Below are 15,133 nucleotides of genomic sequence, written 5' to 3'. Positions count from 1 at the left end.
TCCCTACAACAGCTTTTTGTTGCAATCTGCTCCTCTCAAAACATCGTGCTGTTTCCGTGAGTGAAAAGCAAACAGAGTTTGCTGGGAAAGGTGTCTTTGTTCCCTTCTTTCTTCCAGGATCTAGAAGTCTAGGCTGGCAAGCGGTGTGACGCAGTGACGGAGCAGCAGCAGAATGACACAGCAGGTCAGGAGAACCCAATATTTACACTAGATGCATTTCAGGGTTTTACTTCACACTAGCTGTCCTCTGCTCTTGCGGACTTCCTGCCCGCTACTACCTGAAGTACATCAACTGGCTCAGCTTTAGAGGGGGTTTAGTGGTGTTTTTATTCCCCTATCATTTCACTTGCTTTGACACTACTCCACGTGAGCAGTGGGAGAGTCGCTTCAAAGATGCTCTCCTGATCTGTCCTGTCTAGTGTTGACGTGGCAGGAACGGCTGTTGCCTCTCAAGTACCAGTCTACTTCTGGTGAGCACAGAGAGAAAAAGGACAGTTTGGTGACTGCCCAGTTCACCACAGGAACAGATTTTTTCCATGTCATATACAGTTCTAAGTGATGTTGATGAAATCTGTTCTTTATATAACCAGCAAACAAATAAGTTCTTTTTTGCTACGTTATATTCTTTTCCTCCAATGTTCCATTACATGTTTGACTCAAAGTTCACATGACAAATTTTACTCAATGCAAATACCAAACATGCTTTTTCTTACAATCTTTGGATGTCTACTTGCATCATTTATGCACACACACTCTTCAGGTGGTGTGTACTAAAGAATGCCTAAAGTACATAGCTAGCTATCTTCTGCTGTGCTTCTCATCTCTTGAGCACATTTAAGAGAGTAAATAAGCAATATAGATTTTAACTGCACAAAATCAGGGATGATAACGAACAACTTGTCTTTTGGGACAGAATATTTGCTCTGTATTTTCCATAAATATCATTTAGATAGATGGATGTTTCAGAGTATGGCCTAGATATACTGTACAGACACTTACATAATGTAAGAAACCCTAAATGCATACGAATGGTGAAAATTAAACATTCACACGACTTTAGGTGATATCATTTAACTGCAGCGATAATCATGAGAGATGTTTCATTATTTGATAGAATAAAATGCATATTGAGACAAAGATACATAAAAAGAAATACATAATGAACAAGAAATTATATATTGTACATTTTTAAATTTTGTTAAACGTTATTAGCAATCAACTGTAAGTCACAACTATAGCAAATAATTTGTCACTGTAGCTCCAGCTCCAAGTTAATACCAAGTTGCATTCATTAATGCATAATTTAAAAGTTAACATTAAAACAGTTTTTAAAAGGGAATCACAAGTCACAACAGTGACTTAAATTAACAGACCTTGCAGAAGGCCTTACAGTTAACCATCTGAAATCTTTCTGTTTACTCTACTTTTGTTATACTTGCCACATTCCAGAGATTCATCTGATCCATCTCCACAGTCATCATCATGGTCACATACAAACTGTTTGGGAATGCAGACTTTGTTATGGCACATGAAAGCATTCTCGTCACAAGTGTTATTAGGAGCTAAGGAAAATACAGTACATAAAAATAAATGAAATTGAGAAAAGTAAGATATACAGCCATTTTCTTACAGAAAGATGAAATGAGAAGTAGTTAGTCTGAGTGGATTCAATGGAAATAACCATAACTTTTGAGTGATACAAAAAGCACCACACAATTCAATAGCAGAAAAAGCTAATCATCACTACAAAGATAGCTAACTAAGTAAAGAGCCAAAATCTCATGTAATCTAAGACAGAAAGGCTTCAACAGTTGACGACATCTACAATTAACCCAAGGGTCTGCCTCTGAGGAAAAGAGCATATGGGAAGCAGAGATCCTTCCTGTGTTACTCTGCTCCTGAACAAAAGCTCTTTAAAATCCGTAAATGCTCAAAATATAACTCAGCCTAGAAGTGGCAAGTGATAGGATATGCGTTCAGTGGAGAGAACACTTTTCAATGTTTTTAACCTCTACCATTTTTATATACATTAATAAGACAAAACCCCTAATGAAACTACTACCGAACTCATGACACTTTTAATAGAAACGTATCTCAGAAGACTGGAAGTACCAGTTTAAAGGGCAACAGATGTCAAGATCTGAACAATTAGCCAACATAAATTGGAGACAGAACTGTATCTCCCTTTTGTGATGCACAACCTCCCTGACACACAGCAGCATTTTCTTTGGGAAAAGGAATAAAACTGCATAGTCAATAATGTGCTAAATTTCACAAGCAAATATGCTGTATAATGTCTATGAAGTGACACAAATACTGATCTTCAGCTAATGTGCCCCAGTATATATTAACAAAACCTGAAGATGTTCGGCTGATTAAAACATGTACATGCACATGTGGTCCATCAAGCTTTACTAACAATCTTGACAGTATAAGGGTACGATACAACAGACACAAACAGCATCTGGATATTGTAAAGGCAAAAAAGCGCCAAGAAAGAAATACAATACATTTTTAACATGCAAACATACCACAGCCTGCTGTGGACAGTTCATCGCTTCCGTTAGGACAGTCTCTCTCACCGTCACAAAGCCAGTGTTGGGGAACACAGGCATGAGAGCCCAAGCAACTGAACGTATCTGCTGCACAGGTCACTGAACCTAAAAAAAACATTACGTGTGAGTGTTGAACATGTTCTGATTCTTTTTTTTAAGGTAATGGGTAATGACGGAGTAAGGGGTTTTTATCTTAAAATAAAACTGAAAGAAGATTTTATTCTGCACTGTGCGATAAACATACTGGCTAAGACTGTATTTTACAGTAGAATTTTGACAATCTACTATTTCTTCCATTCTTTCCATCTCAATTTTCTGCAAGGAAATTTAACTTAGCTTACTTCATGAAAACTATCCAACAGAATAACTTTTCAAACCAATTTTGGTCTTCATGTTTGACTGCTTGTTTAGACTGACCAAACAAAGGAACTCATCTTGTAAACCACATAATCCTCACATCACTAGACTCTATGCCAGGAGGCTAAGAGTATTCAAAACTTGCATGAGTCAGCCCCATGTAGAAGAGAACAATGCGCACCAAGTACAATAGTAGTGGGAGTGAGAAAACATCTGACAGTTCTAATGCAAGTAACTCAACATATTGTTTATTTCACTAATTATTTTTTTTCTTTATCAGGCTTTTCTCCAGAGAAGAATATTATATTCTAGGATTAATTTTACAGTTGGGAAGTAAACTTGTGCACAATCTTTCACTTACTGTATTCTCCTAGATAAGTTAAATATACTTCATCAAAAAGGAGATTGTATTTTCTACTAATTTTAATTTGAAATTAACAAAATAGTGAAATTCAAAAATTTGATTTTTTTTGTACTATTTATGCAAAAGAGACATTTATTTACTTATACTCATTCGCCAGTTTTTGAAACTTCTAAAGTTAAACTTCATGTTAAATAAATATTGATTTGTAAACACTGAAAAATCTGAAGTCATCTTAATCTCTCTTTTCTTCTTGCAATTCAGATTTTTCCCCTGTTCCTAAGAAGAAATACAGTCTTAACCCTCCCCCCTCTTCATAACGGGTATGGATTTTTCCCTCTTCAAGAGATACCCTAAAATTTTATTGCTGGGCTTTCTAATAAGAGATCTACAATACATTGCAAGTCAAGATATCAAAAGAAGTAATTCTGAACAAACTTTAAAAAAAGAAAAAAAAAAGAGGTTGTGACGCTTTGCAATTTGTTGGCCTTTGTTTTCCTCTCCTTTTTTGTACTTTCTGCTCTAAGTTTCCTATTAAGCTTCAGGCCTCGATGTTTCTTAGCATTTCACATTGTTCTACAGTAGTCCCAAATGAGGTGATTGTCTTCTCATTTCAAGTCTTCTCCTCTACCTTGGCCAGAGAGGCAGAGAGAAATCTCCCCTTTAAACAGACATTGTCTCCAACACCCCAGTCCTCCGTATGACTTGAATACCATCAAAAATGTAGATGGATGTCAACTTGGAGTTAATGTAGTAACTCATTCATATTTTGCAGTATTAGAACAGTATAATTTCCACTGTCATTCTTTTCACTTGTTAGCATTTCTACATCTGTGTTTGATTAAGAAACTACTTTAACAAACCACAACTCTGAACATAAGCTGAAAAGATTTCTTCTCTGTCTACTTAACACTTCCAGTAAACTTATCAACAATATTTTTACTATGATATCATACATGACATATGGAATAAAATACTCTTCGTTGAATGGACTTTAAGTAAGGGGACATTTGAAAAAGAACAAATATTTAAAAGTTGATTTTTTAAAAATAAAATCTTAAAATACAGTCTAGATAAGGATGGAACCAATGTATAAAATATCATGAAATTGTGACAGTATGACTTGCCACAGCATGATTTTCTTTTGAAAAGAATTCACTAACACATTTCGAGTCAGCTAAGCCCCAGAATGAAAGTAAAATTTTCAATTCCTTATGCAATTTGAAGGGTTTGGGAATTTGAGAGGAATATTACGCAATAATGTTTATGACTGTATATAGAAAAATTTAAAGGGAATAGGAGAAAAAGCTGGGGAAGAAAACCCAACTTTAGAGTCTTCAAGCACCTACCACTGAAATCTAGAACTCAAACAGCAATACAGGGGTTTTGCATCAAAGATGGGAAAGTTTGGTTCTCCTTTTGCCCATGCTGGTGTGCCGTTCCTGTCTTCACTGGCAGACTACACACAAATCATATAGTCCCCATAAAAAGATATTTAGCTGCAGGTTGGAAGGGGCTGGGGAAAGACATCCTCTAACACCTTATCCTTAAAGCACATGCTCTTTGGAGATGCTGTACTTGTTCCCTTTCCACCACCTTCTTGGATCGCTTAGTCTCTTTCAGTATGTATAATCTGACACAATATGGAACTGAAATTATTGTACTTACCACAAATAGCATCGCTCTCATCTAAACCATCTCCACAGTCATCCTCACCATCACAAGTCCATTGCTTAGAGATGCATTTGTTTGCAGAGCAAGCAAATTGATTCCATGAACAAGATGAATCTAGGAACGATACCAGTCACTGCATTGGTTAGGTTCACAACAGAACTGTGTTCTCTGTATTTTCTAGCAGAGTTTAGGAATCTCCACGCTACTCCCTTCTGTTCTCCCGATTTTATTGTATTAAAACACTCAAATACAGTGTAATACAAATCTTGGTATTCAGGATGTTACCAGTTTGTCTAAGACTTTGCATTCACAAATTCATTAATTAAAATAAATAAATAGTAAAACTTTAAAACACTTACATTTTAATATTTTTAAACATTTTGCTACTGAGGTGAGGAGAAACGCTTTAAAAAAAATACAGCTGGTTTATGTATTTCACATGGATGTTATGACTATATTGAACTCCTTTATTTTGGTAGTAGAGGAGAGTTGTCACAGTCCAAATTTTCCAACACTGCCTTCCTCTTCATATCACAGTATTTAATTGTGTCTTTAAAAGATTTCATGTTATTTTCTCTCACAAGAAAAATTGCTGTGTATTTGCATTCTGTTATCCCACTTACACTTTTGCATACATTGAAAATAATGGCATACTTCCGCATTTCAAATCAGTGTGCACAACTCTTCCAAATAAGTGCTAATATCACGATCTTTCCTGAAAACTTCAAATCATGCATTTTTCCCAGACTTCTTTAATAATAAAATTTATTTTGTTTTAACTGATGGCAACAAATTTTAATATTAAAAAATACAAAGAAATTTAAGTAATACAATCTGAATTTAAAAGTAGTATGTTGTAACAGCTACCTCAAAACGGGTAAAAGCAATAAGTAGGGAAAAAAAAGAATTGACTAAACCCCCTTTCCTCTCCCCCACAAAAATTGGCTAATAGGTATTATAATATTGAAATAAGTATGGATGTATAATAAAACCTGGAGACATAAAACTGAGTTACGCTTGATAAATGTGGTCAACACAAAACCTTCTGATTTTCATAGTGCACAGCAGTTCCTGCTTTTGAAGTTATAAGATGTATATACAAAATGTAAATTGCAAACCAAACATGGAGGCATGTTAGTGGAAAGGGTCATGAAGACAAGAAAGTATAAATTTTAGTCCCGTTAAGAGGTAAAGCAAAAAAAACCCCAAACTAAACCAAACAAATTTCATGTTTTATTTAAATAGGGAATAGGAAAACTTGGTGTTGCTTTTTGCTGTGCTGCTACAATTTAATTATTGAAAGAATCCATTCAGTTAATCTGTACAAATTTAAGGTAAAAGACCAGCTCTCACTATGAGTGAAACCAATCTGCATTGCTCCTTGATTAGGTAGAGCTGAAGAATTGAAAAGATCTGAGAGAGTGGACCCTTAACCTGATTCACAGTTTATGCTGTATTTTATTCACATCACTTTTGTTTTTACTTTAAACAATTACACCCGCATGGCTTCTGATGCAAAGAAATGTCTATTTTTACGTCATAAAGGTCTATTTTGGTTACTTACTGTTGGGGTCACAAGATATTGACATGAACTATGTATATATATCTATATATATCTATAGTTCATGTCAATACTATATATATAGATAGATAGATATAGATATATAAAGATCTACCTATATCTATATAGATATATAGAACTATTTATCTACATCTATATAGATATAGATATCTGTATCTATCTATAACTGTCCTAATAAGGAATTATGAAGAGTCAGTGCAATCGTTAAAAATTAAAGTGATAGAAAAGTCTGTATACTCAAAGAAAAAAAAAAGTTGATAGGGTCTTCATTATGGCATGAGATAGGGTTTAAAATATTGGCAGAGTGAAGCACTAGAGAGTTGAATCTGGAAATGTAGTATTAAGGACTATTTTATATAGCTCTAGATTCAGTCTCTGAGATATAAATGCACACTTCTTTCTGTTTTCAAAGTGCATTAGTGATTACAGGAATACAAATAAGATAAAATGCTCACCACAGTGCAATTCATCTACTCCATCCTCACAGTCTTTCTGCCCATCACAAAGCCAGGTGGTCAGAATACATCTTCCACTAGGACAACCAAAATAATTTTCTTCACATGTGGGTTTGTTTTGAACTGTGACAAAATAAAGAATGTAATGTAAAATGGTCTCTACTAGTATGATTAGGAGCCTAATACATTTCTGCTAAATTTCTGAATACTAATGGCAACGAAGTGTTTATGTCTAAAAATGCAGAAAAATACTATTTATATTATTTAATTTTATACAAATTAGAAAATAGTGATAGCTAAGAAGTTTAGGGAGCTCAAATACTTCATTTATTTAAAGAAGAATCAGAGCAGAGCTTCAAACTACATTAAAAGAACCTATAGAATAAAGTAGTTCTGTTTACAGGTTTCAAGTTCAGGTAGATTAACTTTGCTTCTTGTTTTACACCAGCTGAAGAATTTGCCCTTCTGATCAATCTGCCACCATCTACAAGATAACCCAATTGTGGCAGTATTTTTGTCTTATTCACCAGGATAAGCTACAATCCTACCGCATGCACTGACTAACTGGAGCTATACCACTGATGTCGGAGCCAGAAATTTAGACTGTCACAAATGAAAAAGTTGTTCTTCCTTGACTTTTTTTCTTTGTAGACATGAAAGTCATTTAAGATTTTACTTTTATGAATGCTGAGAAAACAGATGTGAGGGAAGAAAACATACGATATATTTAGTTTCATGATGTAAGCACAAATATTAGTTTACTGAGCGGCACAGGTTATTTTCAAAATCTCAAGCAAGGTCTTTGACTGGGAAAACCCAGGCAATACACACCCATTCTGAGCACTGGAGATCTCTGAAGCTCTCTACCATGGTTCCTATTACTCCTTAAATGTACTGGGGCTATTCACACTGGTTATGTTCCCCCCCACCCCCTTAAAAAGAAAGTTGAAGTTATCATATTTATGGCTTTTTTCACTGGATGAATAGAAAAAAAAAAAAAAGAATAAAGACAGAAGTGGGGTGTCTATGATGACTGGGTAGATATTAGAGTCTAAGTATAGCCACCCTAAATGATTATTTTGCCTTAATTTTCTGTAAGAACAATTACACTGAACAAAGACTATTAGTGGGAATTATCATATTCATAATACAAACAACACTCAAAAACTTAATGTGCCAAAGTTGGTCAGCTTTGAATGAAATGGCAAAGGAAATCACATGTAGGTTGAATTGGAATAGTATTCCTTCCAAGTAAAGGGAGGAATGATCCAGGCAATTAGTCACACATTAAAATGATGGAACTTTTTGGCACACATTTGAAAGACAGAACAAAGTAATATAAATAAATGGACTATGGAATAAAATGCAACATTAGTTTACTTATGCAACATTACTTTACTGAAGCTATAGTATACTGCCCTCAAAATCTTCTTTGGTATGAAAAATCCCCATATAAACAAAGGAAATACAGTAAATCTAAGCTATTTTGAGCTCAGTGAAGCGTTATATACAGCAAATTCTAAAGAATTATTAGATAAACTGAAGAATATGGAGATTTGAATGAAAATTATAATTTAACACGTATCTGGCTTATAGGGAGCTTTTAATGTCAGGCTGATTGTTGTTAGTGCTGACGTTCCAGGTTCCTTCTGGAGTCTGGTAGTATTTTCATCAATAAAGCTGGCACAAAATATATGAGAGACCCAACAGAAGCTTTTGGGGACACAACAGGCTCATCACACAGAAAAAAAGAATATTAAATGGGAATAATCAGATGAGCTAATTACTAGGCTAGCAAAAATTGGATGGTATTTAACAACATAAAATTAAAAGGTTTTTTTTACTAATTAATAACATTTATTAATCACCATTTATTTATTTTTAATAAATAATGATTCTTAGAAGAAAGAGCGAAGTATCGGTCACAGGAAGACAATTACAATCTAGAGCGAGTCAATTATGAAAACAAACATAAACAAAATTTTAAAATGTATTTTCACTGATTCAAGGCAAAAGCAAGACTTCACCCAATATATTGGATACTGGTCTGGTATATTCAAGAGAAATGTAAGTTGAGTTCACTAAGGCCACAGAGACAGATAAACCTCCCTTGAAAGCAGGAATTCTAAAATGCTTTGCCTTAATTGCCATTGCAAGAGTAAGGATGCGATTATTAAAGAACTACAAGCATAAGAACAGCTATAAACTGGAATAGATGTAGACTAAAAATTAAGAGTGAATGAGATTCTGGAAGATGATAGTGACAGGAACACTACTAGCAAAAAAATACTAATTTTTAATTCTACAGATTTTTGCATAAATGCTCAAGGTGCACGAGAGGAGATACAGGCTTGGCATCCCCAGAGTTTCTTTACTAGGGCACTGTCCTCAGTCTGGTCACAATTTCACAGGATGGGCCTAATCCTACAAATACGTATCAATAAACCTGTGTTCATTTAAGTCTTATCATTCTAAATACAGTTTATCACTTACTTATAGGTACGTTTACATATTGCACTTAATATTCTCAAACTTACACGAGGGCTTCTGAATAATAAAGGAGCAAACACAAATGCCATCCTTCGTAGGTAAGAATTTAATATTGTGAACAATTCATTGGTTAACATTAGATATGCTACTAAATGTCTCAACGATTGAGGTTAAGGATGGTATAATCTGTAAAAAAATCCTACAACCCCTCAAAAATCAGAAAATAAATATGTATTCATAATACAGCTAGATATTTATACTCATTCATCATTAAGAATCTGATTTCGTATAACTCTTCAGAATTCAGGGTAACCCAAATAACCTATGAAAAAGCAGAAAGCAGATGCTAAAAATGGTTATGAGATAACAAGCATTTCTCAAGACAGCAGAAGATACTTGCACAAAAGCACTATACCCCTGCATGTGGGATCTTTCCCTCCACTGCTAATAGTAAGGCTCAGAAGGCAAAACTATTTAAACTTTAAAAACTTTATGTTATCTTCTGAAATTCATTAACACTTCCTCGCAGAACTCTGATAAAAATTGTATCATAAAGTCTTATGAAAGTAGAGGCTTTCCTTCAAATTTATATATGCATATCTTGAAAACGTGTATTTCTAATGTGTTAGTATTCTGCTTTCTCATGAAAACCCATCAGATGAGAAGTCAAAAAAAAACCCTTTAAAATGTCAAGTAAGTTTGCTTCTTTTTTCTTCCATGTAGGATATTTACATCGGTTGTTCTGGTAATTGGTTCTTTGCCTATCTTTATTTTAATAAATTTTTCAGGTGATTCATTTTCCAAGAATTCATAATGGTGTAATGTCTTTCCCATAGGAGAGCAGAAATACACAGGGAAAACCTAGAAAAGGAACAAAATTTCCACCTGTAAATACCTCTTCCTTTTCTGGAAGCCTACAATCTCAGCCCTGGGACTGGGACTCAAGTGTACCGTGATCTGTTTGTACTGGCTGAAGAGCAGAACAATCACAAAATTCTACACTGGCAGCCTACCCCAAGTACCTCAACAAAATGAGAGAGAAAGTTAAAAAAGTAAGCAAGAAAGGAAATACCATCCATTAAAGTAGTGGCTAATAAAAGTTCCCGAGTGATTGTATTGAAGCTTGATGAGCTTGACATTTTAATGACTGATGTTCTACTTAAATAAAAATGATTAATGACAGACGTAACTTTGAGGAAATAGAAAGCCAGACATTACAGTTTTCGTCAGAGAAATGCATTAGTAATTTGTAATAATTTGTGTAATCTAATGAAACAACAAAATAAAGATTGGTGAAAAAACCTGCATTCAGTGTTATATTTATCTCCGTAAATGAAATAATAATATAATAAAGCGGTATTTGACTGAATAAATATTTTACAACACAATTAGAAAAAAGACACAAAAGTACCAGAATATATTTTTTTAAGAGTAATTTTTTTTCTTCTTTTTTTCTTTTTCACAGTTACCTGGGCATTTTAGTTCATCAGTATAATCTCCACAGTCATTAGATCCATCACATATCCATTCTGGCAGTATACAAAGTGAAGTCGAATTACAGCTAATAAATCCTGAAGATTTTATTCCAAGTTTATAGAAGTAAGCGCAGTTTGTATTATCTGGAAAGAGACAGTAGATTACTATAGCACACCTAATACAGACCGAGAGCCTTATAGTTTGGTTTTCAGGTTTAGCTTGAGTTTGCGTAGATCCTGCAGCTGCTGGTATCCAACTAGTAATGACTATGAATTAACTGCTATATAACAAGGAATAATCATGGAACAGATGCTACAAGGAAGCACAAACACAAACTTACTACAGTTCTTTTCATCTGAAGCATCTGCACAATCAATGATCTGGTTGCACTGTGCTGATTTTCCAATGCAAATCCCATCTGCACAATGGAATTCTGTTGAAGCACACGTTGAATCTATAATATATGGTTATAAAAGATGTAAATTTGCGTACTAAACAGACTCTTCAGATGTATATTATATGTATTGTGTTTAAACCTTCTACCTTTTAGGATGAGGCATCCAGAATACACTGTAGCTTCCATAGCTAAAAAATCAGTAGAAATGTAACGTCTAATAAACTTGAAAGCCTCAGTTTCTAATTTTTAAATTTATTTTTTAAGCCTAAAAGTTTCTCTCTAGATAACTCAACTCAATTAGAGACAATAACCACGTGAAGAAGGAAGAAGCACTTTCAGGACCATCTTTGAATCTCTCAAATTTCTTTAATGTAACAGGCTTTTGCCTGTGTGCTTTTCTCTCTACTCATATTCAGCTAAATGATTAAAAACCATGCGGTGCTTTCAAAACAAATGCTAGTTACTACAGCTACACAGGTTTTAGATGTATATTATGGAATACTTTCCCTTCCAATCGTTCTGAATTGCAACTAAGGATTTGTGTTGTCTGCTATCTAGTCTTTATTCATTGGCTGATGCACAGATATAAATATTCATGTTTTAAGACATAAAAAGAAAAAAGATTCTGATATAAAAAGGAGAACAATTCTGGTAAGTTTTGCAAAGAACACAAACATTGCCAGGCCTCTGAAAAGCAAAGAAATAGAACACTAGCTGCTTCAAAGAAGAAACAGTGCAGCAGATGCAGAGAAGAAATCACCCTTCCGTCTGTAGTAAAGATATTCTCTCATATATTACTTCACAGAAGCATCAGAAACTGTATTTTCTGAGTTTTCCACAGCCAAAAGCACTCTCCTTCTAGAGGACTGTAGGTAGAAACCAAAATCAGTCTTCATATCAATCCCAACATATGGATGCACCTGCTTGTTTTTGAATTCTAACAAAACAAATCCCAGCACCTGTAATTCCAAGTTATACGCATTTTCTAGCTACTTCTATTTACATACTAAGCATTTACAAAGCAATATTCTGAAATCAGCTCAGAAGTAACTGTCATTTACCTTTACAGTCAAATTCATCAGAGTTGTCACCACAGTCATTTGCACCATCACATACTTTGTTACTTGAAACACAGCGACGATTAGAACATGGCTTGAAACCCTTCCGACAGCCTCTGTTTTCTGGGAAGTTAAGTACAAGCCCATGATTTCATTTAGACACTTTTATTAAAACAAGACAAACATTCCAGAAAATACATTTTAAATGAAAATGCATTTGAAGCTACAGGAAAGTCTTCAGAAATTGTTCATGTGTTGTCCAGCAGAAGAACTTCGACTGATAAACACTTCAAGAATAATAAATGAAAGCACGATGAGAAAGAATGACCAAAAAAAAAAAAAACACCTAATTCCCAATTTTCATTATCTTGTGGTATAAAAAGACCATGTGCTCTAAATGCGTTTGTTTAGACACACTTTTGTCAGGCACGTCACAGCCTGGGCTGCATCAAAAGAAGTGTGACCAGCAGGGCCAGGAAGACCCCACCTGGAGTACTGCATCCAACTCTGGAGTCCCCAACATAGGAAAGACATGGACCTGTTGGAGCGAGTCCAGAGGAGGCCATGAAGATGACCAGAGGGCTGGAGCACCTCTGCTATGAGGACAGGCTGAGAGAGTTGGGGTTGTTCAGCCTGGAGAAGAGAAGGCTCCGGGGAGACCTTATAGCAGCCTTCCAGTATCTGAAGGGCACCTACAAGAAAGCTGGAAAGGGACTTTTTGCAAGGGCATGGAGTGATAGGACAAGGGGGAATGGCTGCAAACTGGAAGAGGGGCGATTTAGATTAGATATGAGGAAGAAATTTTTCACTCTGAGGGTGGTGAGACACTGGAACAGGTTGCCCAGGGAAGTTGTGGATGGCTCATCCTTGGAGGGGTTCAAGGCCAGGTTGGATGGGGTTCGAGCCACATGGTCTAGAGGAAGGTGTCCCTGCCCATGGTGGGGGGGTTGGAACTAGATGGTCTTTAAGGGCCCTTCCAACCTAAACTATTCTATGATTCTATGTGACAATTTTTGCATATAGCATCAGTAATTCTATCATATAGAATGAAACATACTACATTTGCCCTAAACCAAATTAGGAATAAATGGAGAGTAAAATAACAAAAAATATTAGCAGAAAAGTTTCTGGATTTCTGAATACCAATACTGCAAGTGTTCTGCTCAAGAATGTATGAATTTTACATAGGTTGATATGTTTGAAAATTAAGGAATTATTTACTAAAGCCCTAACCTTTATAGAAGTCATGCCATAATAATTAATAAATAATGTTCATTGGATCAATTAATCAATAATAATGAGTCCATCATCCCGTACTTTATCAGATTCAGAATACAACATATTGTATATGACCTAGTGCATAGAAGAACCACAGTTCCTCCTGCTTTTTCCAACGTGTAGCAAAGAGGTCAGTATGGTTGGTTTAAATCTGGCAAAATGTACACTGTCACACTACAAATTATACAATGTCCTTCATAAAATTATTTGGCAAATCCATGGAAAGGCAAATTGTTGGATCTTGCATTTATAGTTTTTCAGTACTGTAAAATAAAGTATGAAATAGATTTAGCATATCAGTAAACCTCAAACCTTTACTGACATATAAGACAACTTCTCTGGAATGACAAAGAAAGAGTATTTTGAGACTCCTCATCAGCTACAACTTTCTTGTTTCTTGCCAGATTACTTTCTCTCTAGTCCTTCAACCTGTTCTCGTTTCCTAACAAAGTTAAAGAAACTACATGCAATCTTAATCTTTCTTCTATGAACTGTGAATGAAGTAAATGACTAAAAGTAATAGTAGAGACAAAGAGGTTTAGTCTATATAAAATATAGCTGAGTGTTTTTTTTGGTGGCGGTGTTGTTTTGGGTGTTGGGGGTTTTTTTTGTCGTTTTTTTTAATTACTTCTTACATCTAAGCAAGATGCTTACATAAATACAAATATGTACACATACCTAGTAAGGAAACCTAAGAGAGAGTTCACAGACATAAATCATAACAGACATAAAGTAGTTTTCAGTGATTTAATGCTGTCACTTGTAATTCAAGGGCCTTTCCCTGCTGGTAACTAGAAGTGTTTTGTATAGTTCAGATTCTTATTTCCTTGTCTGATGTGGATTTTTTTTTTTTGAGATCTAACCAAACCAACCTCCTTAGTTATCTACATGTAGATGATCTGACGGAATGTTGCTATTAGTTTTGCATGACATGATCAAAGCAATTATCACCTAGAAGTTTGAAAGCTAATGGGGCACAAACTGGAGATGAAAGAAGAAAAAAAAATACATGGTATCAGTTGCTATACTCAGATAGTTGGTGTTAATTTCTTTAAGGTTAAAAAAAAAAAAAAAAAGGAGAAAGCTATTCAATTTCTTTTTTTTCCAGTATCAACCTTGGAGTTGGACTCGATGATCCTTGTGGGTCCCTTCCAATTTGAGATATTCCATGGTTCTATGATTCTATTAAAATGGCAGAGGTGAACTCCAGGAATTAAAGCAGACATTTTCATAAAACTATAGAAGTAGCAGTTATAAATATAATAGGTGGGTTTGAAATGACCTGAAATTGTTCATATGGGAAACAGAAGAGATATCAAGGCTGTGATATGGGTATACAAAACAAGGTAAAGACCAAGAGTTACAGGCACACATGTAACAAGGAGATTTCACTTAACATGCAGGGTACATCAGTTCACTAAGGTGACTTTAGTGATTTAGGAAAATTATT

General features: G+C 34.9%; 1 protein-coding gene across 1 annotated transcript in view; it reads right to left on the bottom strand.

Annotated features, from left to right (window-relative positions):
* LRP1B (low density lipoprotein receptor-related protein 1B) overlaps positions 1-15,133 on the bottom strand; it is a 615,617-nt gene that overhangs the window by 129,044 nt on the left and 471,440 nt on the right. Inside the window, exons 48-54 of the mRNA XM_009891709.1 lie at positions 12,409-12,528; positions 11,291-11,404; positions 10,944-11,093; positions 6,985-7,107; positions 4,942-5,061; positions 2,532-2,660; positions 1,440-1,562 (exon numbers count right to left, since the gene is read on the bottom strand). Coding sequence (XP_009890011.1) covers positions 1,440-1,562; positions 2,532-2,660; positions 4,942-5,061; positions 6,985-7,107; positions 10,944-11,093; positions 11,291-11,404; positions 12,409-12,528 — 879 coding nt within the window. The remainder of the gene's footprint in view (positions 1-1,439; positions 1,563-2,531; positions 2,661-4,941; positions 5,062-6,984; positions 7,108-10,943; positions 11,094-11,290; positions 11,405-12,408; positions 12,529-15,133) is intronic.

Source organism: Charadrius vociferus, unplaced genomic scaffold, assembly GCF_000708025.1.
Source record: "Charadrius vociferus isolate BGI_N301 unplaced genomic scaffold, ASM70802v2 scaffold109, whole genome shotgun sequence".
Classification (NCBI taxonomy): Eukaryota; Metazoa; Chordata; class Aves; order Charadriiformes; family Charadriidae; genus Charadrius; species Charadrius vociferus.
This window is presented reverse-complemented; position numbering and strand designations above follow the sequence as displayed.